The sequence below is a fragment of the Aspergillus terreus genome, genomic scaffold (assembly GCF_000149615.1).
Source record: "Aspergillus terreus NIH2624 scaffold_7 genomic scaffold, whole genome shotgun sequence".
Classification (NCBI taxonomy): Eukaryota; Fungi; Ascomycota; class Eurotiomycetes; order Eurotiales; family Aspergillaceae; genus Aspergillus; species Aspergillus terreus.
The window spans coordinates 1,606,532-1,627,767 of record NT_165930.1 but is presented as its reverse complement, the minus strand read 5'-3'; the positions used below and the strand labels follow the sequence as shown (position 1 = coordinate 1,627,767).

The window sequence follows — 21,236 nt, the reverse complement described above, 5'->3', positions numbered from 1 at the left end:
CCCCGAAAACTGACTCCGTGCGGATACAGGGGACTCTTTAAGTTGTGGAGGGTAGGTAAACATGGCTCTGGTCAACTTTGATTCCTATAGTGGCTGATACTGGCAACCAGAGTCCACACGTTCACATGTCCGCTGGAATAGCTTCCTATATGCGACGCCTACTTGCGTGTTTGAGTTTTACGCCTCATGTTCACCGTCCAGATGCTCGGTTGCCCGGCCGAGTCTCTTAACCAGCTTACATCTCACAGCCTCCCTTGATCCCTGGTTATCGCGAGCCAACACTATGGTTACAAATAACGAGGTGTTGCCATACATCCTTTGCGGAATTAGCGAGCGAGTCTGCGTCTCTAGAAGAAGCAGTAAAAACCCGGAAGTGTGTCGTTTCGATGGCTACCTATGGGGAGACCTTGTCCAAAGCCTTCGATCGCAGGGATATTGACGCCGATCCACCACCGTCACGATCTAAGAATGCCTTCCTCGGGGCCCGCAAACGGGCACAAGCTGCGCGGGAGCTGCCACGCCTGCGCCGTGTCCAAAGTCCGGTGCTCCAAAGAGAAGCCGGTCTGCTCGCGATGCAGACGAAGGGCGACAACATGCGAGTATCTTGTCACCAAGCGTCCGGGACGGAAGCAGCAGGGGAATCGCTTGAGTGAGAGACCGGCCCCAACAAGTATACCGCAGGGCTTGCCAGAGCCAGGCCTGCTGACGACGTTCGCACTCCCGGAAACGCCCGCCTTGCCTGTGGAGGATGTGTCTCCTGGCTGTTCTGATGTGTTCTCAAGCCTGTTCGACCCGGTCGAGTCTTCCTTGTCGTCGTCGCTCACCAGCTTGAGCACCGACTTTGAGGACTATCTCGCGGCCGTTCCGCTGCCTGAGACGGCGAATGTTGACGCTGTGGATCCAATGCAGGCTCTTCCAAGTGAGGGCCAGAGCGAGTTCAGTCCGGGATTGCATTCCGGGAGTGCAGCAACACAGGCGCCCCCTGGTGATACAATCCCCCTCTTTGGACGGCCAACGTCTGTCGCCCGGTCTCCTGCCAATCTGGGAACGTTGCTTGCGAGCGCAGGGGAGACTCCGCAACGAGGTCCAGTGGACTCGCAGTGTCACTGCTTTCCCAGAGCTCTTGATCTGTTGAAGCACCTTAATGCAGCAGACTTGATACCCGGTGCTACACCGGGTAGACCGACAGCCGGGTGTTTTGGTTTTCTCGCACCATCAGCCGAGTCAATGATCTTGACCAACCAGGAGGCCATGACGTCCATCGATAGCATACTAGAATGTGGCTGTTTGCAGGATAGCTACCTGCTCGCCATCTTGTCTTTGGTGATATTCAAGATTCTAGACCGGTACGCCGTGGCAGCAGAGATTGGGGCAGCTCCCGTCGACAATAAGGAGTCACTCTCTTCCCTGCCCTATCCATCTCCGGAATCCATTCGACTACCAGCATCTACAGGCCGTGAGGATGCTGGCAGGGAGCCAGAATGTCGCATGAAAACCGCCCAGTGTGTTCTGAACGAGTTACACCGTGTCCAGCGGGTTGTGAATCAGCTATCGCCCAAGCTAAACAGGTATAAGACACAGAGACCCTCTGCTACCACGGTCTCGCCATTCAGCACGAATGTCTCTTCAGCGGTGTCGGACCCGGTGATGGATCAGTTGGAACCAGAGCTACGGAAGCGCTTGGGTGCATTGTCGTTAGAGATCATCAACATGTTTCGTTCGGATGATAGTTGAGCAATACCAGTCATACCCAGACACATGAACCCAGCCATACCATTTAGATCCGTAGACCAGTCTCATTCCACTACCTCCACTACCAATCAAAGCCCAATCCCTACGAAGCAGGCGGCATAACCGCCTCGATAACCTTCCTCACCGACTCACGCTTAAACATCCGATCCAACCAGTCCTTCAAAACCGGAAACCTCTCCACATCATACCCGTCCTCCTTGTGAATAATCTTGGTGACCATAATCTGCCAGGTCGACCAAGCCAGATCCGCATACGAGCACTTCTCCCCGACCAACCACGGCCCGTCCCCGCCGGGGGCCACCGTCCGGCTAGCCAGGTAGTCATTAACGACGCCAGAGACGCGATTCACCTCGTCGACGTAGCGCCGCAGCGCGCTCGGCACGGGCTCCGGGTGGTACTTCTTGAACCAGCACGCCTGCCCGTAGTACGGGCCCTGGCCGGAGGCCTGGAAAAACAGCCACTGGCGCGCGTGCTGTGCGTCGTTCGTGCCTGGAGCAAAGCTGATCTTGTGCGTTGTGTCGTACCGCTCGATCAGGTACTCGACGATAGCGCCGGACTCCCACAGCGTGAGATCGTTGTTAGGGTCGTGAATGGCCGGGAGCCGGCCGTTTGGGTTAATGGCGAGGTACGCGGGTGATTTGACCTGGGTCAGTTCGATGGGGACGAACTCGTGCGGCAGGTTCAGTTCTTCGAGGATGATGGCCACGCGGGGAGGATTGGGGCCGCCCTGGCCCCAAACTTTGATGGGGAGGAGATTGGAGGTCATGGCGCTTGCTTGGGGGTATGAAATGGATTGCTAGAGACGAGTAACGGCGTAATTATACCGGAGGTGTTGGACCTGATAGGTATGGATGACGGAGTATAGATCGGGGTGCTCATTACAAAGCATTATTAATGGCGCTTGTTAAGCGGATGTCGGTGGTTGCAGTGGCCGATGGGGTCCACGACCAGGGTTAGACAGAGATAAACCTTGTCGCGGGGTCGGAGTCCTGACAGACTCTTGAGATAATAGTATCATGGAGTGCTATGGGATCTATTGCTGGTTCTTGTCTGCAGCATGATATACGCCGAGCGGTATACAGAGCAGTCTCTCCACGACGGTGTATACTTAGACATTAGTCACCCCGGCCCAGTAGGAGGCAGATAGGCATGCAGAAACGGCAAATAATGCCTCACAAACCCCATGAATATACACATCGGCGCACCGGGCGGAAACATCGCCGGACCATTGACCGACAGAACGCCGACATTCCGCACGTCAAACCGTCCATCCTCATCGTCCGCCGCTTCGACCATGGCTGCCGCCAAGTCAGCGTAAGACAGCGGTTTCTCTTCCTCCGTCAGACTAGGCGCATGCCCATGTGAGACGTCCCCCAGGCTTGACAAAGACCGTCGACACCTAGTTCTGCTGTGCGCGGAGGAAGTCTTCGGCGCTCCGGAGATTACGGTACACGTTTGAGGCCGATCGGAGAAGAATCCACCGTACGAAAGGAGGCGTAGAGCGGGAGAGTTAGTCGTCGAGCGTCGCGGACGAGAGAAGCATGAGCTTCGGCATGACGGCACTGGCGCCCCCGACTCGGTCTTTAGGGTCTTTAAAGCTTCAATCACTCCGACGGCCGTGTCCTGCGCCATGTGACAGCGGGGGATGTTGTCGTTGGTGGAGACGACGAGGAAGACCGCTGTGCAGTCGCGTGTGCATCCTGTGAGGAGGGGAATGTCGTGGATGCTGCCCTCGAAGATCTGTGTCTGGCTGGATTTTGTGCCTTCGAGCTCAGGGAAGATGCAGGAGCTTTGCTTTGTTGCGACAGTAGGCGTGGATCTTGGCCGACGACTGGAGGAGGTTAGGAAGCAGCGCTGTACCGCGGTTGCCTGTGGCTCCGAGGATGGTGTAGGTAGGCATGCTGTTTGCAGAGAGCGAGGCATAATGGCTGATGATGTAAACTGATGTCAACTAGAAGAAGCTTGATTGAATGACCCGCATATTGGTATCGGATCGGGGGAATCATCTTTAGCCCGAATGGATTGTACCGAGCATATCCCCCCGAGAATGTAGCTGAAGAATAGACACGCCTTTCCTAGTATCTTCCAGGTGTACTCTTTCTCAAACAGAAACGTTTTAATGAAGCACACTTCTTCAAATACACTAGCTGTACTACGAGTAGCCAGGATGAGCGTCACAGGCCAGTATCCATCAAGACGACACTCACTACGCACAAGCTCCTCAACCTCCTGCCAGAGAGCTGCAAAAGCCTCCGGCTCCCGAAAGCATCCGGAAAAGAACAAAAATGCTCCTTGAACCCATCGAAATCCATCTCAAACCCCCATTCCTCATCCGCAGAACCACGACGAGAAGCATATGTTCTGGAGGAGCGTGGCCGAACATGGCCATTGGAGACGATACTAGCACTGGGTGGTGAGCCCGCGGAGCTGCAACGAGCGTTTGACGACGGAGTTGATATCCAGCGGTCCATTTGTCCGGTCGACGAGCACGTCGAGAAGCTCCTAAGCGACCCGAGAGAATTCCGCGCGAGAATGGGCCAGTTAGACCAGTACTCCAATTTTCTGGTCTTCTTCATCCGGCAAATTGAAGCGAAGGGTTAGCAGGCGGTCGTGAATATTGCTTTGGTGGAGGCCGCAATGGCGAGACGCTGTCTGCCCAACTGTTCGAAGGAATTTACCACCCCATCATCCATCTCGCTTTCGGTGTTGAGTTTGGCCAACCGAGTATCATCACCGAAGCACTCGCTCAGGTGGCATCGCATGATTCGATGGGAATTGAAGAGTTTTTGGTCCGCAGCGAGGAGATGTCGCTTGCATGCAGCAAGCCAGGGCGACCGTTAGTCCAGTTGTTCCACGAAGCCGGAACCAATCCTGCTCTTCGCAACGCAGCCCACAGATTCAAGGACGGACCAGCGCGAGTCCGCGATGGCGTTCTGGGGAACGCAGCGGGGGAGGTTGCAGCATTGGCGGCTCAGTTTCGTGTGCAGCCGGGGGAACTAGATCGACGCTTAGCGGAGATGACCAGCTGTTCTGCATACATGGCTGGGGCCGCCTAGCGACCGGGTAAGCCGCGAAAGATCGATTTCTTCCATATGCACACCGTCACGGCGGCTTTGGCCTTGGCTGTGCTGATCGCACAGCCTTGGATCGACGCGGCGGTCAAAGCCCGCCTGGTGGAGTGGAAGGCCCGGGTGGGCATGGTGTGGTATGTGTCCAGCGGCGTGGTCGAGCTGCATTTGGAGGAGGTACTGCCATACAGCCCGGGGGCTAGTGCTGGGATGGGGTGGAGGGAGCTGTATGGCGCGGTCAGGGTGGTCCATGATGACGGACAGCTAGCCAAGTTCGTGGGGGCATTGAGAATTGGAGAGGAAGTTTAGCTGTTGTGAGTTTCCAATTCAGGGGGAGGTCTGTACGGTATCGACCGATTGAGCGGAAGTGGATCTGGGGGATTGGATTTGAGGAGAGCTGGAGGAGAGTGGCGGGGATAGGTTGAGTTGATTTTCCTTGTATACTGTGCTCATAGTCGGGTCGTGTAGTCAGTAGTATCTTTGTTGATAGTCATGTATCTCTTCGGTAGAGAGAGTAAAGCGGCGAGCCAAGATGGACTAGTGATTATAGTATAGTAGAGCTATAGTATTTCCCGATGGGAATGGAAGATCCCGTGACCGGTTGGGGGATCGACGTTTCCGGGTAAGATACGGTAATACCGGAAGGGAGCTTCCCCGCGGTAATATAAGTGAGTACCTTTGCTTTCTTACCGGAGTAAGGCGATCAATCATCTGGGAACAAGATAGATGTCGGTGAACAGGAAGAGGATGAGAGGATGGGGGATCTTGATCTGATTGATGGATAGACTCTGGACCGGCGATGCAGATGGAGAGGATCCGCGATGGGCTCCTATCAGATGGAGTAAGGTCCCCATGCTTTCCGACGGTTTCCGAAAGAGGAAATGGATGAGGGGAGAGCCTGGCAGTCTTCTTCGGAGTACCTCAACAGGTAAGATCAAGTGCAGTCCTGGTGGGTGGTGTAGTCAGGACCGATGTTATATTGGTTGGATGATGCGATTTATTCCCTCACTATCAAAGTACGATCATGGTATAAGAACATCCATCTTCTCTGTATTCTTCCGGTATTCTTCTTCTTCTATAAATAAGGTAAGGTACTAAGGTAGTATTACACGGGCTGGCCAGACCCCCAACGGTCTCCGCCTCGTCATCACCCTCCAGACAGATCATCGTGAGTAAGTCCTAGGTAGTAATCCACCCTCATTTTATGCTCAAATCTTCGATGCATTTTCTGTCACGAGGCCTCTGCTCCTCTCCTCTCTCTTCTATTTATTGTTTCTCGATCCCCTCCTCCCTTCTGCTTCTTCCCGTCCATGTCCATTCCTCGTCCATCTCCCTGGCGTTCCTCAACTAATCAACACCTACATTCCTAGCTCAACAATTCTACCTACCTACCTACCTACCTACTTCTACTCCCCCAACCCTTGAATCCCCCCATCTCCCATCTCCATCTCATCTCATCTTCATCCATCCTCTTTCCATATCCCCTACCCTCTCCCAAACATCTTCCATCTCATCATGACCGCCCCTCGGTCGTCCGCCCTGCGCGCTCTGCGTCTTCTCTCGCAGCAGCACACCGCTACGCCGGCCATCCGCCGTACCTTGCACATCACCGGCGCCAACTCCGCCCAACCCGCCAATGTCTCCGATCGTACCTCCCTCTATTCCACTCGCTCTCTGGCCGATCTCAAATCCGAATGCCAGAAACGCGCGCTGCGTACGTCTGGTACCCAAGCAGAGGTAAGTCATCCAGCTCCATACGGAGTACACCTCCGGCCGATCACTCGCCCTACAATCCTACAAGAATCCAAACACCAGCTCACCACTCACTACGACTCCAGCTCGTCGAACGTCTAGCCAACCATGACTTCCTCCAATCCCGCGCCTTCAGCATCGCCATGCGCCGCATCAATGGCTCTTCCCAGGTAGAGTACGTTATCAGCCCCGATAAGATCACCCTATACCCTATCCAGATACCTCGGTTCATCCCCCAGCAACGCGTAAACTGACATCATCCAGCCACGCCCGCCAATTCAACACCTCGCGCGCTCAAAAGGCCGTCAATGACTCATCCACCGTCGACTTTGTCTACATGCCCTCCATGGCCGACATCGACGCCCCGGCGCCGCGTCCCGACCCACGCATTCCGATCCTTCCCGACTCCTACTCCCACCACCTCCAGGCCCCCGCCCCCGGCAGCGCCCCCATGAAGCCCCAGGTCTACACCGTCTCCGGGGACGGCGCCGACGTCGCCGCCAGCCCCATGACCGAGGTCGTCGACAACCACGCCGTGGATATCGACCCGTTCTCGCTCACGGAAGCGGTGGGCAAGTCGCGCTACGGGGCACAGCTGCAGAACCAGGGGTCGCAGGAGCCGGGCGTCATGCGGGAATTGTGGAGTGGGTTCTTAGATGATCTGCTCGGGCCTAAACAGCAGAGTCAGAAACAGTGACGGTGGTTATGATTTGAAAATTTGTTGATTTCTGTTCTACTCTAGCCTAGCGTATTTGCACTGGATGTCTGTTTAATGTTGTGTGGTATGGACAAACAATTGACATTGGCCATGGGCCTTGCACAAATAAACTATCTGCACTTCTAGCGTAGGCAATGCTTACTCTCACGGCACCTGCAGCACCATGACGTCTAGATCGTTCGACACCATCAGACCACAATCAGTCCACCGTCCCTCCCCGGACCTGAAAGATCCGTGGTGCAATGGAGATCGGCCCAGCAATTCCATCGATCCACCGCCCTTCACCCGAGTCATGGCATTGTCGCCGCGGGTAAACTCAGCTGTCGGTTAGAAGGATGTGTCTATGTGCGGATGTCTCCGATCTGTTCCGAGGATGAACTCCGTACCTCTTTCCTTAGTCTTCCATCACATGGATGATTCTCGATTGATTATTGATAATTGATTATCTGATTATCGTGATCGGAGCTGGCTAGCCTCAACATGTGATGACGTTGTCTACGTAGAGCGCCGGATGCTTTCCCCGGAGTATGAACTCAATTCTTCAGTATCTCAGCCCCCCGCATGTCTAGCATCTTCCATCCATTCCAGAATGTGGTCACGATCTTCATCAAGGGCCTGTTCGCCACCAGAAGAGCTCGAAGTTGAAAGAAACGTGTTGTCGTAGTCTCGAAAACGGAGAAAGCGTAACCACTCATGCTCCCAAAGTCTTCTATCGTTACATCTCGTCCCGTCTGGGAAGAACGTCCAGCTGAACACATTCCTTGTTGCCGATTCAGAGAGACTGTCGTCGAACGCTGTCCGAAGCCACGGGAAGAGAACGGCTGAGAATAGAACTGACAGCCCTGACCAAGCACGACACGCTTTCTGTGCTAAGGAGTGTGTAGATGAGTCGTTGAGAAGATATAGCAAGGCGCATGCACTTGGTAGAAGCGTCCAATGGAAGATCTCTAGGAACTGCTTCACGTTAGTCCTCAATGCAGGATTAGAAGAAACGCAAGACCCATGGCTACATCTTTCACTGACCTTCCAGCAGTGATCACCACTGCTCATATTCTTCATGAAACAAGCAGCAACCACGAGGCCTGCAGCTGCACAACTCAATCCTACAGACGGAGACTGGAGTTTGGCTGGTGTTTCAGCTTGGCCACATAATCCATAATCAATCAAACCCTCACCGCCCCTCTTCCATACCCATGATGCGTAACGCAGAGAGTGGTGGCATCTAACATGCAACCTAACTTCCAGCGAGGTATCTTCCTGTTTCACATGACCAAACGGAGGGTGGGGGCTCAGGGGGCGGCAGTCCGTAAAATTCGGACTGTGTATCTGTGAGGTACAGAAGCCTGGTCTCGTCTTCTCGTGAAATCGTCCCTGAGTGCTCAATATCCTTGGACACTACATCTTTGAAGTAATATTCCGGGTCCAAAAACGACTGAGGAGACCCTGTCCAGACCACTGCTTCCAAAGACGCCGGAGGCAGATAGGACCGACAGACTTGTAATATTCGGGGCAGCAAGCCTGATATTGTGGCTCCCAGCCAGAGGGATGCAAGTCTCGGCCTGTGATAGGACATAGCACATAGAATAGTGTGGTACTTCTTCTGTCGAATGAGAGACGGGAGGATCTCCTTCAGCGGCGGGTTCAACCATTCGCTCGCGAGGTTACAAGGGATACCAGGTTTCCAGAACATCCATCCAGTGACGATGATACGACATTTGATATGCATGAGAATGCCATAAAGTGCGGGATTTCGCTCGCAGTTGGTAGTTTCGGGGCATACATGGGCTCGGTGCTCTGTACACGAGGATGGGCACCGTGTACCGGGCTAGGCAATACAACCGCTGCCCCGAACCGGGTATGCGAAGGGACTGTGACGGATGCAAGGAATGCAGCAAGCAGTTGGTCGAAGCAGTCATATAGCCGTGCAAAGTTGAAGAGATACGCTTGAGCCTCTGCTGATGAGGGGGGCTTGCAGCTTTGGAAGGCCGAAGATGACATGCCGGTGCCCAATCCTAATATAAAAGAGTGCTTAGCGAGATGGCAGCTCCACGGGGCTGAGTATTCCTTTCCGTCTCGATATAAGGTGGCACGCCATCCACTCCCAGCTGCAAGGATTGCAGCCCACCAGCGAGCCTCAGCCGGCTCGACATGTCCCAGCGGCAATTCGAAAAGGCTACTCGAGGCAGGTCCGTCCGTCCCGCACCAATGCGCCATATTGTCTGTATATGTGACGCTGTCATTTGGTGTCACTCTCCGTAGCTCGATCAACCGGGCAGTAAAGACGTAGGACCAGCCTAGGACGCATACACAAAGGTGGTTTCCGGAGGATTGCGACATCCCTTCAAAACCAGATCACTCAGACATGTATCCATCTGACAATTGGCATAGGCTTGTGCGGGGCACACCAATGTACGCGCTTCGGGGGTAGGCGTCTTTCGTTGCCTTGAGATCGCATTCGTCATATGACGATTTATCAGAAACAGACCACTTTGAATGGCCTTCCAAGACAAGCAGATTCCCCTCGACAGCGTCAGAAACCTCTGAAGCGGACGGGATGGATGGGGTATTGTTGAGAAGGGTTCTGATCTCGCTGCACGAAGACGGGAGGCTGCTGGCAAGATGGGCTGATATGACCAGGCCGCTCCATGAAGCCCGGGAATAGGTTGAGATTCTAACCAACTGTGAGAAGGTCGGGCGTAGTATATCTGAGTGTCTGTTTTTTAAAGAATGCATGTTCAGGTATTGCCGAAGACGTAGTATGGTGTCCTATCTCAGGATACATTGCTTGCGGGAGCACTTGAGGTGGCAGTAGAGTCGGTCAAGGCGTCCTGTGCCTTATGTGATACAAAATAAATGAGAAAATTATACTAGTGGACTTGTCTGGTAATGGGATCTCTAGTTGCAGTGCTCCGTTGGTAGAGGAGTAAGTCCTCAGAATTATGAGAGGCTGGTATCATGTGATTTGCCTTTGGTCCTTACGTTGCAACCAGCCTGCTTTCTTACCTTTGGAATATGTCTTCGACCAGTTTGTTTCCCAGCTCATGCTATGCTATGTCCAGATCAACCGGGGCCGCCCCACGAACAAGACGATAGCTCAGGACGGACTAAGCGAGGACGAACTTCCAAAATATACATACTAGGATATTGTCGACTATGAATGCAATCATACAGGACTCTGCAAGTACATAAACACGCTCAAACAATTTCAACCACGAGACAAATCCGATACTCCCTCCACCCCAGCAACTACACAGCGTGTATCGTGTTCAACGTTGCTATGCCATCGCTATATCCGTAACAAGTCCAGGCCACATACTATTATCCCCCCAGCTGAGATAGTCCCACATCTGCTGGTCATTGGCATCGTGGACAAACGGGTAGATGAGGGCATCCAAGTGGGCCGCCTCGCTGTGGCTCGTCATCGCCCTATTCATCTCTGGCTGCGGCATCACCCCCAGCGCAGTCGCATCCCTGCGCACGGAATCCACCGCCGGGGCAAGAACCGGCAGGGCGGCGCCATGCACGGCGAGGTTATCGACGTGCTTGCTCGCCTCGAAGATGCGCGACACGGCGTCGAGGGAGGTCTTGGCGGTATGGCCGAGGGCGTGCATGCGGGCGAAGGTGAGCATGGCGGTCTCGACCTGGGCCTGACAGGAGCGGATGGAGGCGCGCGGGTCGGTGGCGGTCGGGTCGTTGATGAAGAGCCCCAGCAGGGGCACCATCGAGGCCAGGAAGGTCCACCAGACGGCGTTCCAGCCGCCGAGCTGGTTCGTCTGCGCGGTGGCGGCGATGTGCTGGATGGAGAGCTCGGCCATCTCGCGGCACTTCTCGATGGCGGTGCGCTCCTCGGTGCGCAGGGCCAGGTACGACACGCGCCGCATCGCGTAGCTCAGCAGCGTGGGGCGGTACAGCAGGATGCGCTGGTTGTAGTAGCGCCAGCGCATGACGTTGCGGACCGTCTTGATGCGCTCCGGGCACGGCTCGTAGTCTTTCAGAATCGCCGGCAGGTTCTCCCACCATTCCAGCAGCTGCGCGTCCATCTGTGCGGCCTGGTGCTTGCCCAGCGGCGCGGCTGCGAGGAGTTCCTGGATCTCGGTGGCGATCCGCGCAAAGCGAATGTTCTCCACCAGCGGGAGAACGTCCATAAGTGTTTCCTGTGCGGCCGATGAGGCCCTGTTAGCCTCGGTAGTTATGTTGCCAGGAAGGAAGCTTACCTCGTCCCGGCCGTGGGGAGGCTTGACCGTGATAGTCAAACCAGTCCGACCCATGCTCGGCCGACCGAGAGTCATACCGGCCCAGGTGTCCATGCAGAACAGCGACCACCAGGTGCGGCGCTTGATATCCAGGGACGCCGCCGTCGCCGGGTCCAGCACCTGGTCGTGCTTGATCGGTTCCTTGTGGAGGCCCCGGGCGGTTGCCATTCGCAGGGCGGCGCCCATGAGCGACTGGGCGAGTTCGGGCTGACTGAGGTAGTGGCAGTACCAGCCGCTGATCAGACCCAGCGTCTGGATGATCTCGATCTGCGGGTTGCCCAAGGCGCTCAGACCCAGGTTCTCCTCGCAGCGCTGGTAGTAGATCTGATGCGTCGTGTCGTTTGGGTTCGTCGCCGCGACGCTGCCCAGGGCCAGCACGATATTCAACAGGGCCAGCCAGGGTTTGTCCCGGCGGTGGCCGGCGAGGTACGTCTCGCGGAAGGACTTCTCGTCGATCATGGGACAGAATGCATGGAAGATGAGGAAATAGGCATCGAGGAACTGCATCTCGGTGAGCGGGAGATGCTGCGGCTGCAACGGGGCCACCGGCGCATGTGGCAGCCAGCCCGATGGCGCTCCATACGCCGTCCCCTCGCCAGCACTGGTGGGCTTTCGCGACAAGTACGAGGCGCAGCCCGGGTTTAACAACACGATGACTTTCAGGACAGCCTGGGTCGACGAGATGCCGAGATACGACGAGGGCTGTCGAGCACACAAGGCCAGGCCGTTGACATCGTCCGAGAGGCCTTGGTCGGGATCGGTAGAGCCAGTATGTTGCCGGTCGAGGGGCTCGGCGGGCATGGTTTGCAAGAGCTCCAGGTTGTCATCCTCGGTCGAGTCGCCATGTGTCGCTACGGATGCCAGGGTGGCCGTTGGCGAGGAGCTGGGCTGCGGTATACTGCCCGGCGACTGCTGCGACTGAGCGGCGAGGACTTCGAGCAGCTTCTCGCGAGGCAGGTTATCCAGCGACTCGACGTTGACGTTGGGGAACAGCGTGCCCAGAACCCGTCGGTATGTGTCAAGGGTGGCGGACACTTCCTTGACCCGTTTACTGTTCTCTGTGTTGAGTTGAAGGCTCCCCCAGGGCGAGTAGTATGCAGCACTGACCTGTCTGATGTCCGCGGGTGTGCATAGTGGCACTGGTCGGCCTTTCTGTACCAGCGACAGGCCTCACACGGCCTCTCGCCGTCGCACTTGATCTTGCGATGGCGACAGGAGGTACACGCCCGCGCGGTCGTCACTCGCCGGCCGGTCGTCTCACCTCGTTCTCCGCCGGGCCCCTGTCGGCCTGGGGCCGCCCGCGAAGCGCTTTCGCTGCCGTCAAAAGTGTGAAACATGATGGCGCAGGCATGAGCTCAACACGCAAACGCAACGAGCAGGGAAGTCAATAACCAACCCAACCCCTCACTGTGATTAAAAGACAACAGCCGAGAGGGCTAATTAGCGCCACCTGGGGTTTGAAGAGGAGGTGGCGCTAACGAGGGTAGTGCATTTAGCCCGAAACGATGCTAAATCAGCCGGTGGGAGCATCTCGGCATCTGTCCAGGCCAAGTATCATGACCGAGAGACACCGAGTTGATCAAAACTCGCCAGCTCTGTGTTCGGCCTCGTAGGCCGTGTCGAATGGATACATCCGGATGTCAATCGGACAAGATACGTGCACGTCTGACGGGGCAGTGCATGTCTGGGGCCAGGAGATGTCTCACCAGAACCTGGAAGAAAGACGATCACAATCAAATCGGGAAACGTCTTATATCAGACTCGGTCTATTTAAGCAGCGTCGTCTGCTCTGTCGGTCGACTCGGTCTTCATCTTCCATCCCACCGCTCCGCTGCAATGCCTAACATGAAGCTCTTGATCGGACTCTCTACGCTGGCGGCCACTGTCCTGGGCCAGGAACTCTGCGCCCAGTACGACAGCGCGTCCAGCCCTCCCTACTCGGTGAACAACAACCTGTGGGGAGAGGATCAAGGCACCGGAGAGCAGTGCGTCTACGTTGACAGCCTCTCGAGCTCCGGGGCGTCGTGGCACACCACTTGGACCTGGAGTGGCGGCGAGGGCACGGTGAAGAGCTACTCGAACTCGGGCGTCACGTTCGACAAGAAGCTCGTCAGCGATGTGCAAAGCATTAGCACCTCGGTGTCATGGTCGCAGGACAACACCGACGTCAACGCCGATGTCGCGTATGATCTGTTTACCGCGGCGAACGTCGACCACGCCACGTCCAGCGGCGACTACGAACTGATGGTTTGGTATGCATTCATCTCCCCTAGGGCCGGTTCGACTATTTCACTGTTTCACAAGACAACTAACCGGTCGGTGTGCAGGCTCGCCCGCTACGGCACGATCCAGCCCATCGGCACGCAGATTGCCACGGCCACCGTGGGAGGCCAGTCCTGGGAGGTGTGGTACGGCACCAGCATCCAGGCCGGCGCCGAGCAGAAGACCTACAGCTTCGTGGCGGGTAGTCCCATCCAGTCCTACAGCGGGGACCTCAAGGCGTTCTTCGACTATCTCACCCAGTCGCAGAGTTTCCCCGCCGATTCCCAGTACCTGATCAGTAAGTGATCCCGAAGTTGGCCCCAAGAGTCCGTCTAACAGCCGGCGTGTAGATCTGCAGTTCGGAACCGAGCCGTTTACTGGGGGACCGGCCACGTTCACCGTGTCCGACTGGACCGCCAGCGTCGCCTAGACACGGGGCTGTGCATTCTGTTGGGAGGCAGGACATGCACGGGCGTCCGCGCTCGATGAAGCATGAGGTGGACCTATTCAGAGGGTACATAGATAGTGAACAATTGAGTGAACAATGCGCTTGACTCCGCTTGGCCCTTGCCTGTTTAGGCCCTTTTTTTCGGTACTTCGGAGTAAGTTCACGCCAGAGGACGATCCTAATAATAATCATCTACTCCGAAGATGAATAAACGGTGGTCCGGGCCGAATATCCCCTAGTGCTTACGAGACCATCGTCTGATGCAGTGGGTCGTCTGGGGCAGAGTAAGAGGATTAGGGCTGACCAAGAAATTTGTAAGTACTACGGGTCTCTACTGAGCAGGGTCTCTCAGGTCTCTAGAGCCAGTTTTTGGCCGGACAACTCCGTATGAAGTAAAAACTACCCGAATACAGTCTCGGACAGTCACAGACCCTACGGAGTACGAAGTAGGCCGCTAAATCCGGTTGTAAGTTTCATAGTAGATATTATTATACCTCAGATCTGCATATGAGCATGGATCCATAGCGATTCTATCGACGGTGGACCAGGATGAAACAACGTGGCTTGTAAAGTATCAAGCTGGCACAAGGCGTTTAGCGCTCGGAGCACAGGCTTCATCTATATTTTTATTGGCAGTAGAGCTCACGTTCTGTACAACGATCATCATCGAAGCTGCTGCGAAAAGTAGAAACGCAACGGACCCTTTCCCGGCCGATCGTCGGCTTTCCCCCGACTCCGTGCTGTATAAGGCTGGTGCATAAAACACGACCAGGCGTCCCACTCACTAATAAAGCATGCTCTTCTAGTCGTTTCTGCATGATGATAACCTCGGGAAAGTGTTCCGCTGATCTCCACGCCGTCGTGGTGGACAACCCTGGCCATACGGAACTCTACGAGCCTGGGACGCCTATCTTGGTCGTCAACAGTACCGTTGAAGACCTCGACGAAGCAGTATTGTCTTGTGGGAGGCATTTTGTTCTTTTCAACCCGGCTTCAATATCCCAGACAGATGTTGTTGCGAAAGTTAGATCAGCAGGAGAGAAGGCCGGGGAAACAATCAGGGTGTGGTTTGGACACGAAAGCGCGAATGAACCTCATGGACGGACTGAGCAACAGAAGAAAAAGTCGCTCAGCTCACTTGACGAGATATCTGGAGCTTCTAATCGATCGCATGGAGGCCTCATCCTCGCTGTTATCCAATCTCAACGGGACAGAGAGAGAGTTGCAAATCTCGAAACGAATCTCCGGATACGGCGTTACGACTTTGGAGGACAGAACTCAGTCGCACACTTGGACGTCGACAGTGAACTGGTGACGGTGACTGACCAAGCCGCACAATGCATTCTGCAAGGGCAAAATGTCCTGTTTGTGGTGGAAGGACAGACGTTATACGCTATGAAAAGCTTTCTTCGACTTCTCGTTCCACAACCTAAGTATATACTGTCAATAGTGAGTTCCACCCTCAACTCACTGCTACATAACAGCAACTAACTGATAATAGTCTCCAGACATCCTAGTACCGACACTCGAAGCTCTCCGAATCAAACGTGCAGAGCTGGTCGGTTCAATATCACCCGGCTACGTAGTCTGGCGATCACACGAGCCAACATCAAAATTCACAGGGGTCCCGCTAGTCATCTGTCCTAGAAAGCCAGACGAAACAATCCTACAGGACATAATCACCCGGACAAATCCCCCCAAAATGCAGTACCAACGGCTCGGCAAAAGCGCCATAAAGGTATCCAGGATCATCCTGGGCTGCATGACATTCGGCAATCCGGCCTGGGAAGGCAGCCCCTGGGTCCTCCCAGAGGAAAAAGCGCTCCCTCTGCTCAAAGCGGCCTTCGACTGCGGCATCAACACGTGGGACACGGCGAACACCTACTCCAACGGCCAATCCGAGATGATCATCGGCAAGGCGCTCGAAACATACTGCATCCCGCGGAGCAAGGTGGTCATCATGACCAAGCTGTACTACCCTGTGCTGGACGCGGAGGACCCTCGCCGCCCAAGCCCGGCTGTCAACACAGGCGAACTCGTGAACCAGATGGGGCTGAGTCGGAAGCACATCTTCGAGGCAGTGGATGCGTCGCTGCGACGTCTGAAGACCACCTACATTGACGTGTTGCAGCTGCACCGGTTGGACCCGGACGCTGAGCCGGAAGAGATCATGCGCGCGCTCCATGATCTCGTGCAGATGGGCAAGGTGCATTATCTCGGTGCGTCGAGCATGTACTGCTGGCAGCTGGCGAGACTACAATACACGGCGAAGATGAACGGGTGGACCCAGTTCAGCAGTATGCAGAACTTGTATAATCTGCTCTATCGCGAGGAAGAGCGGGAAGTCAACCCGTTCTGTCGGGCTGAGGGGATTGGGCTGGTCCCGTGGAGTCCGTTGGCAAGGGGACTGCTTGCGAGGCCGTGGAACCAGGTTACAGAACGGTCGAAGAAGGATGCTAAGACGACGAAGTGGTTCAAGGGTGATGCGGATGGTGAGATTGTTCGTCGGGTGGAGGTCCTCGCACGGAGGAAGGGGTGTACTATGACTGCTGTTGCGATCTCCTGGTTGCTGCATAAGGGTGTGTGTCCTATTGTGGGATTGAACACAGTGGAGCGTATCGAGAGCATATCCGAAGCGCTTTCTGTGAAGTTGGAGGAGGGAGAGTTGAAATTCCTCGAAGAGTGCTATTCTCCTCTTGCTGTGCAAGCCATATAAACGGTTGTCATAAAGTTTACTCTATGGATTCACTTCAATATGAAACTAGACGCTAACGCGACTTGATACAGCACTAACCACTAACAAAACAGACGACTATAAGCCATTTTAGGTATAGATCATGACAACAATACATCTTATAAGCAGCAGCCGCACCGGAGAGAAGCCCGATCCATCATCGCATAGTCCTATGCCCCAGAAACACGGTCATTCTCCCGGAAAAGAAGCTATCCGCAAACTATGCTCCCCAATCACGCTGCAAAATTGGACGTCAGATCAGGAAAGGCAAACTCCCCGAGATCTGGAAGAAACAACTCCTCCGGAGGCTGAACCGACACATCCCCGACAACCTGCAACGGCGTCTGCCCGAGCAACTGCATGCCCGGAACCGAGGCATCCGCCGGTGGCACGCCGTACGTGAACGGAAACTGTGCATCCGGCTGTTTCCCAATGACATGCTGCACGCCGAGATCCGCTGCGCAGTCCAGCATCTTACGAGTCAGCCCGCCGGTCATCCGGCTGAGGGGATGCTGGGGGATGCAGGGCGTGTTCCGGAACAGGGTCAGGACCCGGTTGATTAGGGAGAACTCCTCTTCTAGCCTAAACGCTAACTGCTCGCGGTAGTTCCTACAGACCTCCAGCAGGAAGTGCCCTGCAAACGCAATCATGATGTGGAAGTAGTGTGGCATGCCCACAAGGCCCTGTTGCAGCTCCGGTTCGTTGAGGATCATCTCAAACGTTGCGGTGGCGGCTTCGTGCGCCATGCCCGCTGCGCGGAGGAGATGCGTGGGGATGGGTTTGCCGTGGAGGCCCTTGAACACCTGGTGGCCCAGGTACAGTTTACCGAACTGATAGTGGAGCTGGAGGCCTCGCGTCGGGAAGTCGCCGATGTGGGCGTTTGTTACGAACAGCGAGGAGAACTTGCTGAACCACCTGTCTAGCTGGCGGGAGAAGCCGAGGATCTGGCTGGAGAGCGCCTGGGGGAGCTGGGTTTCGGTGTCGGATCCTAGAACGTCGCGGACTTGTCCCATGATCAATAGTAGAGACACTTGGGATAGAATGCGGACGTCCGATTCGGTGGCTTCTGCGCGGTGCAGATACGACTCCCAGCTGACGGCGATTTGGTTGTCTCCCCGGAGAAGCGGGTCGCGGTTATGGAGAATGGATAGGTGCTGGTCGCATACAAAGAGTAGGTACCAGAGTCGGACGCGGTCCGAGAGTTCTGATGGAGCAGCTGCGGATGACGGTGACGGTACTGAAGTAATGCTTCGCAGGCCTAGCAAGTGCTCAAAACTGCGATGTAATCGCATATCCCCTGCGCGCCGAATTGCATCGCTCGAGAAGATGCGTGATGCATCCGTGAGCCAGAAAGAGCCGATGCAGAGCGCCCTGATATACTCTATATCCTTCTTCTCAAATAACGACCGGGATACGAGAGATCGAAACTCCCTGTTGCATGCCACATATGTCCTATGGTCCTGTGGATCATGAAGGGCCGAGACCGCGCAGATGGCGGCGAAGAGGACAGGCGAGGTGGTACGGAGCTTCGAGGCATCTTGCGGGGGTCCTCCAATGCCGTAGAGATAGTGATCCAGCCGGGAGAAGTAGTTCGCTACGAGACGCTCCGCCACCTCCATGGTGATAATGCCCTTGCTCACGAGGTCTTCCCTCGCGTCGCGCTTGTGGTGATGATGATGTTCGCCGGATCGAGGGCTGCCGAGCTTTGCAATGTCCAGGAAAGTATCAATCGGGGCTTGCACGGCGCTGGGCGATTGAGGAGGTGAGACCTCGCAATCGTCTTCCTTGTTGCTGTCTTCATGACCGTGCGGCTCTGCCGCTGTACCATTCTCGTTGACTGCATTTCCTGTAGCATTCGTACAAGTCAGTGGCTTGGGATTGTCCAGCTCCAAGTGTTGGCAAATGGTGCTCAGTGTGTCGTGGATATTCTTGACATCGTCCTGGATCAACATTGTAGTCCTGGTTGCATTAGCGCCTTTCATATACTGCAGCGGTAGTGGTCCCAAGTATCACTCACTTCATGTCTTCTAGTAGGGACTGAAGGCTTCGGCTCAGCACGCACGACAGCCCGCGACGACGACACCGCACACATGGTGGGCCCTCCTCGGGCATATCACACCGAATCTTGTTCTTTCTGCACGCAGCACATGCCGTGATCTTGCGGGTGATGCCCGACAATATCTCGACTACATTCCCATCGGTGTGTCTGATTCTTTTGCCTTGGGGACCACTAGATTCAGATCCCTGTCCATTAGATGTCCCATTGGCATCATCCATCTGGGGAACAAACAATGCATCTTGGGGGAATCTCCTTTGATCAGCCAGGTTCTCCGATCCCAGCGTGGTGGGAGGGTATGTATGCGGCCCACTGTGAGGCGGAGATGTAGTGGCCTGAGACCACGAGGGCTTTCTCTTCGGCATGAGGCTGTCTTAGGCGATGGTCCGCTTGTAGGGATGTCACTTGGGGTTCGGAGGAAGCGCGCAAGTCCATCGTTGGAGAAGGCCACCACAGCAGCCTAGGTGGAGAAGAGTAAGAGACCCCACAAGAACGAGTTGAATCAGTATCTGACTCCGTACAAACCCCGCATGTCTGGTTGGTGGTGATGTCCGGGGGCGATTAGTCCGGGGCAGCCCCGCATAGTTCGGGTGAAGTCCGAGAGATACTAGTAGTACATTATGACCATACCGCCAGGAAGGAACACAAGACATTCTTTTACTGGTCTTGATGGCATTATAGCTCTACAAGTTTACCTGTTCTCCTCAGACCAACCACCAAATACAGACATTTGAAGCCCTATACCCATCACCATGACCGCGGCAGTCGCAGACAAAGCAACCCCCTTACCAGGAGGCATCTACTGCCCAGTGCTTTCAATCTACAAACCAACCCCCCGACAAGAAATAGACCTGGACGCCTCATACAAATACTTCTCCTACCTCATCCGCGGGGGAATGGACGGCCTCGTCCTGGCCGGCACCACCGCCGAAGCCGTCCTGCTCTCCCCTACTGAACGCCAGGACCTAGTCCGCGTCGCCAGAAAGGCAGCGCTCGACCTAGGACTAAGCAATTACCCGCTGGTGGCTGGAATCAGCGGTCAATCCACCAACGAGTCCATCCGTCTCGCCGAGGAAGCCCAGCAGGCGGGTGCAGATTTTGGTCTGCTGCTGCCTCCCAGCTACTGGGCCAAAGCAGTAAACAAGAATGTGATTCTGGATTTCTACCACGAAGTGGCGGATCACACCGGGATCCCGATTGTGGTTTACAGCGTATGTCTATCTTCCTGTGGTTCGCGAAACACGCTGGTACAGGCGACTAACTCATGTATAGTTTCCTGCAGTCTGTAATGGAGTAGACATGAACTCGGACGTTTTGTCAGAACTGGCGCATCATCCGAATATCGTGGGAGTCAAGCTCACGTGCGGAAACGCAGGCAAGGTAACCCGCCTGACACAGGAATATACCATGTCGCAATTCAGCGTCCATGCAGGGTCGTCGGACTGGCTGCTTCCGTGTCTCATCGGTGGAGGCGCAGGTTGTGTGACAGGGATTGGAAATGTGTTTCCCAAATCCGTTGCGAGGCTATATGCTCTATGGAAGGAGGGAAAGATCGAGCAAGCGCGCGAGCTGCAGGGCCTCGTGGCGCAGGCAGAGAAGGCTTGTAAGGAGGGTATTGCGCCGACCAAGTTTGCCGCTGCGCATTTTGTCGGCTCGAAGCTGGGCATCACCGATTCACAGGCCTTTTGGCCCCGGAAGCCATACAAGCCGTCGGGAAAGGAAATGCAGGAATGGGTGGTTTCTGTGATGAAGCATCTGGCTGAGATTGAAGACTCCTTGCCGGAGAAGCATGTGATATAGAGCATAGAAAGGTTTAGATGTAAAATGCATAATGTAGTTATCTATTCTCAATCTATCCATAAATGTGGTCTTATTAGACGAAAAAGTCATCTTTCAGCTGCACGTACTTGATCCTCTGCCTCCAGAATGTAAATGCAATATGCAGAGTCCCATCCTTTCCAACAACCATGCTCGGATACGAAAGCTCCCGGTTCAGCTTCTTCTCGCTGTTGTTCGTCATGCAAAACCCGTCCCCGTCTTCAAGCACTCTGCGCTCCCAGGTGACTCCGTTATTATCACTCCAAGCTACACACAACGGTGCCCTAGGTGCGCCCCAGAAGGCCGATTTGCCGCTCTTAGTAGTCTGGTTCGTGCGATCATCGCCAGCATCCCCGATGTCATCATACAACCCTT

The 21,236-nt window shown here is 55.2% G+C and overlaps 9 protein-coding genes across 9 annotated transcripts; 5 read left to right on the top strand and 4 right to left on the bottom strand.

Annotated features, from left to right (window-relative positions):
• Positions 1–1,834: 1,834 nt before the first annotated feature.
• ATEG_05524 (glutathione S-transferase family protein) lies at positions 1,835–2,518 on the bottom strand (the record flags this gene model as incomplete). The annotated part of the gene is made up of 1 exon (XM_001214702.1): positions 1,835–2,518. The coding sequence occupies one exon, from the start codon at positions 2,516–2,518 to the stop codon at positions 1,835–1,837; it is 684 nt and encodes a 227-aa protein (XP_001214702.1).
• Positions 2,519–3,466: 948 nt separating this feature from the next.
• ATEG_05523 (uncharacterized protein) lies at positions 3,467–4,353 on the top strand (the record flags this gene model as incomplete). The annotated part of the gene is made up of 2 exons (XM_001214701.1): positions 3,467–3,640; positions 3,832–4,353. The coding sequence occupies 2 exons, from the start codon at positions 3,467–3,469 to the stop codon at positions 4,351–4,353; spliced, it is 696 nt and encodes a 231-aa protein (XP_001214701.1).
• Positions 4,354–6,335: 1,982 nt separating this feature from the next.
• On the top strand, positions 6,336–7,269 carry ATEG_05522 (uncharacterized protein; the record flags this gene model as incomplete). Its single annotated transcript, XM_001214700.1, has 3 exons — positions 6,336–6,557; positions 6,659–6,747; positions 6,837–7,269. 3 exons carry the CDS (start codon positions 6,336–6,338, stop codon positions 7,267–7,269), a joined length of 744 nt encoding a protein of 247 aa, XP_001214700.1.
• A 1,662-nt stretch (positions 7,270–8,931) lies between these two features.
• ATEG_05521 (uncharacterized protein) lies at positions 8,932–9,504 on the bottom strand (the record flags this gene model as incomplete). The annotated part of the gene is made up of 1 exon (XM_001214699.1): positions 8,932–9,504. One exon carries the CDS (start codon positions 9,502–9,504, stop codon positions 8,932–8,934), a length of 573 nt encoding a protein of 190 aa, XP_001214699.1.
• A 1,061-nt stretch (positions 9,505–10,565) lies between these two features.
• On the bottom strand, positions 10,566–12,880 carry ATEG_05520 (uncharacterized protein; the record flags this gene model as incomplete). Its single annotated transcript, XM_001214698.1, has 3 exons — positions 10,566–11,444; positions 11,505–12,594; positions 12,651–12,880. The coding sequence occupies 3 exons, from the start codon at positions 12,878–12,880 to the stop codon at positions 10,566–10,568; spliced, it is 2,199 nt and encodes a 732-aa protein (XP_001214698.1).
• A 508-nt stretch (positions 12,881–13,388) lies between these two features.
• ATEG_05519 (glycoside hydrolase family 12 protein) lies at positions 13,389–14,235 on the top strand (the record flags this gene model as incomplete). The annotated part of the gene is made up of 3 exons (XM_001214697.1): positions 13,389–13,795; positions 13,871–14,103; positions 14,156–14,235. 3 exons carry the CDS (start codon positions 13,389–13,391, stop codon positions 14,233–14,235), a joined length of 720 nt encoding a protein of 239 aa, XP_001214697.1.
• An 837-nt stretch (positions 14,236–15,072) lies between these two features.
• Positions 15,073–16,969, top strand: ATEG_05518 (aldo/keto reductase; the record flags this gene model as incomplete). Its single annotated transcript, XM_001214696.1, has 2 exons — positions 15,073–15,702; positions 15,755–16,969. The coding sequence occupies 2 exons, from the start codon at positions 15,073–15,075 to the stop codon at positions 16,967–16,969; spliced, it is 1,845 nt and encodes a 614-aa protein (XP_001214696.1).
• A 251-nt stretch (positions 16,970–17,220) lies between these two features.
• ATEG_05517 (fungal specific transcription factor domain-containing protein) lies at positions 17,221–19,079 on the bottom strand (the record flags this gene model as incomplete). Its single annotated transcript, XM_001214695.1, has 2 exons — positions 17,221–18,927; positions 19,005–19,079. 2 exons carry the CDS (start codon positions 19,077–19,079, stop codon positions 17,221–17,223), a joined length of 1,782 nt encoding a protein of 593 aa, XP_001214695.1.
• Positions 19,080–19,795: 716 nt separating this feature from the next.
• On the top strand, positions 19,796–20,843 carry ATEG_05516 (dihydrodipicolinate synthase family protein; the record flags this gene model as incomplete). The annotated part of the gene is made up of 2 exons (XM_001214694.1): positions 19,796–20,254; positions 20,316–20,843. The coding sequence occupies 2 exons, from the start codon at positions 19,796–19,798 to the stop codon at positions 20,841–20,843; spliced, it is 987 nt and encodes a 328-aa protein (XP_001214694.1).
• Between the last annotated feature and the right edge of the window lie 393 nt (positions 20,844–21,236).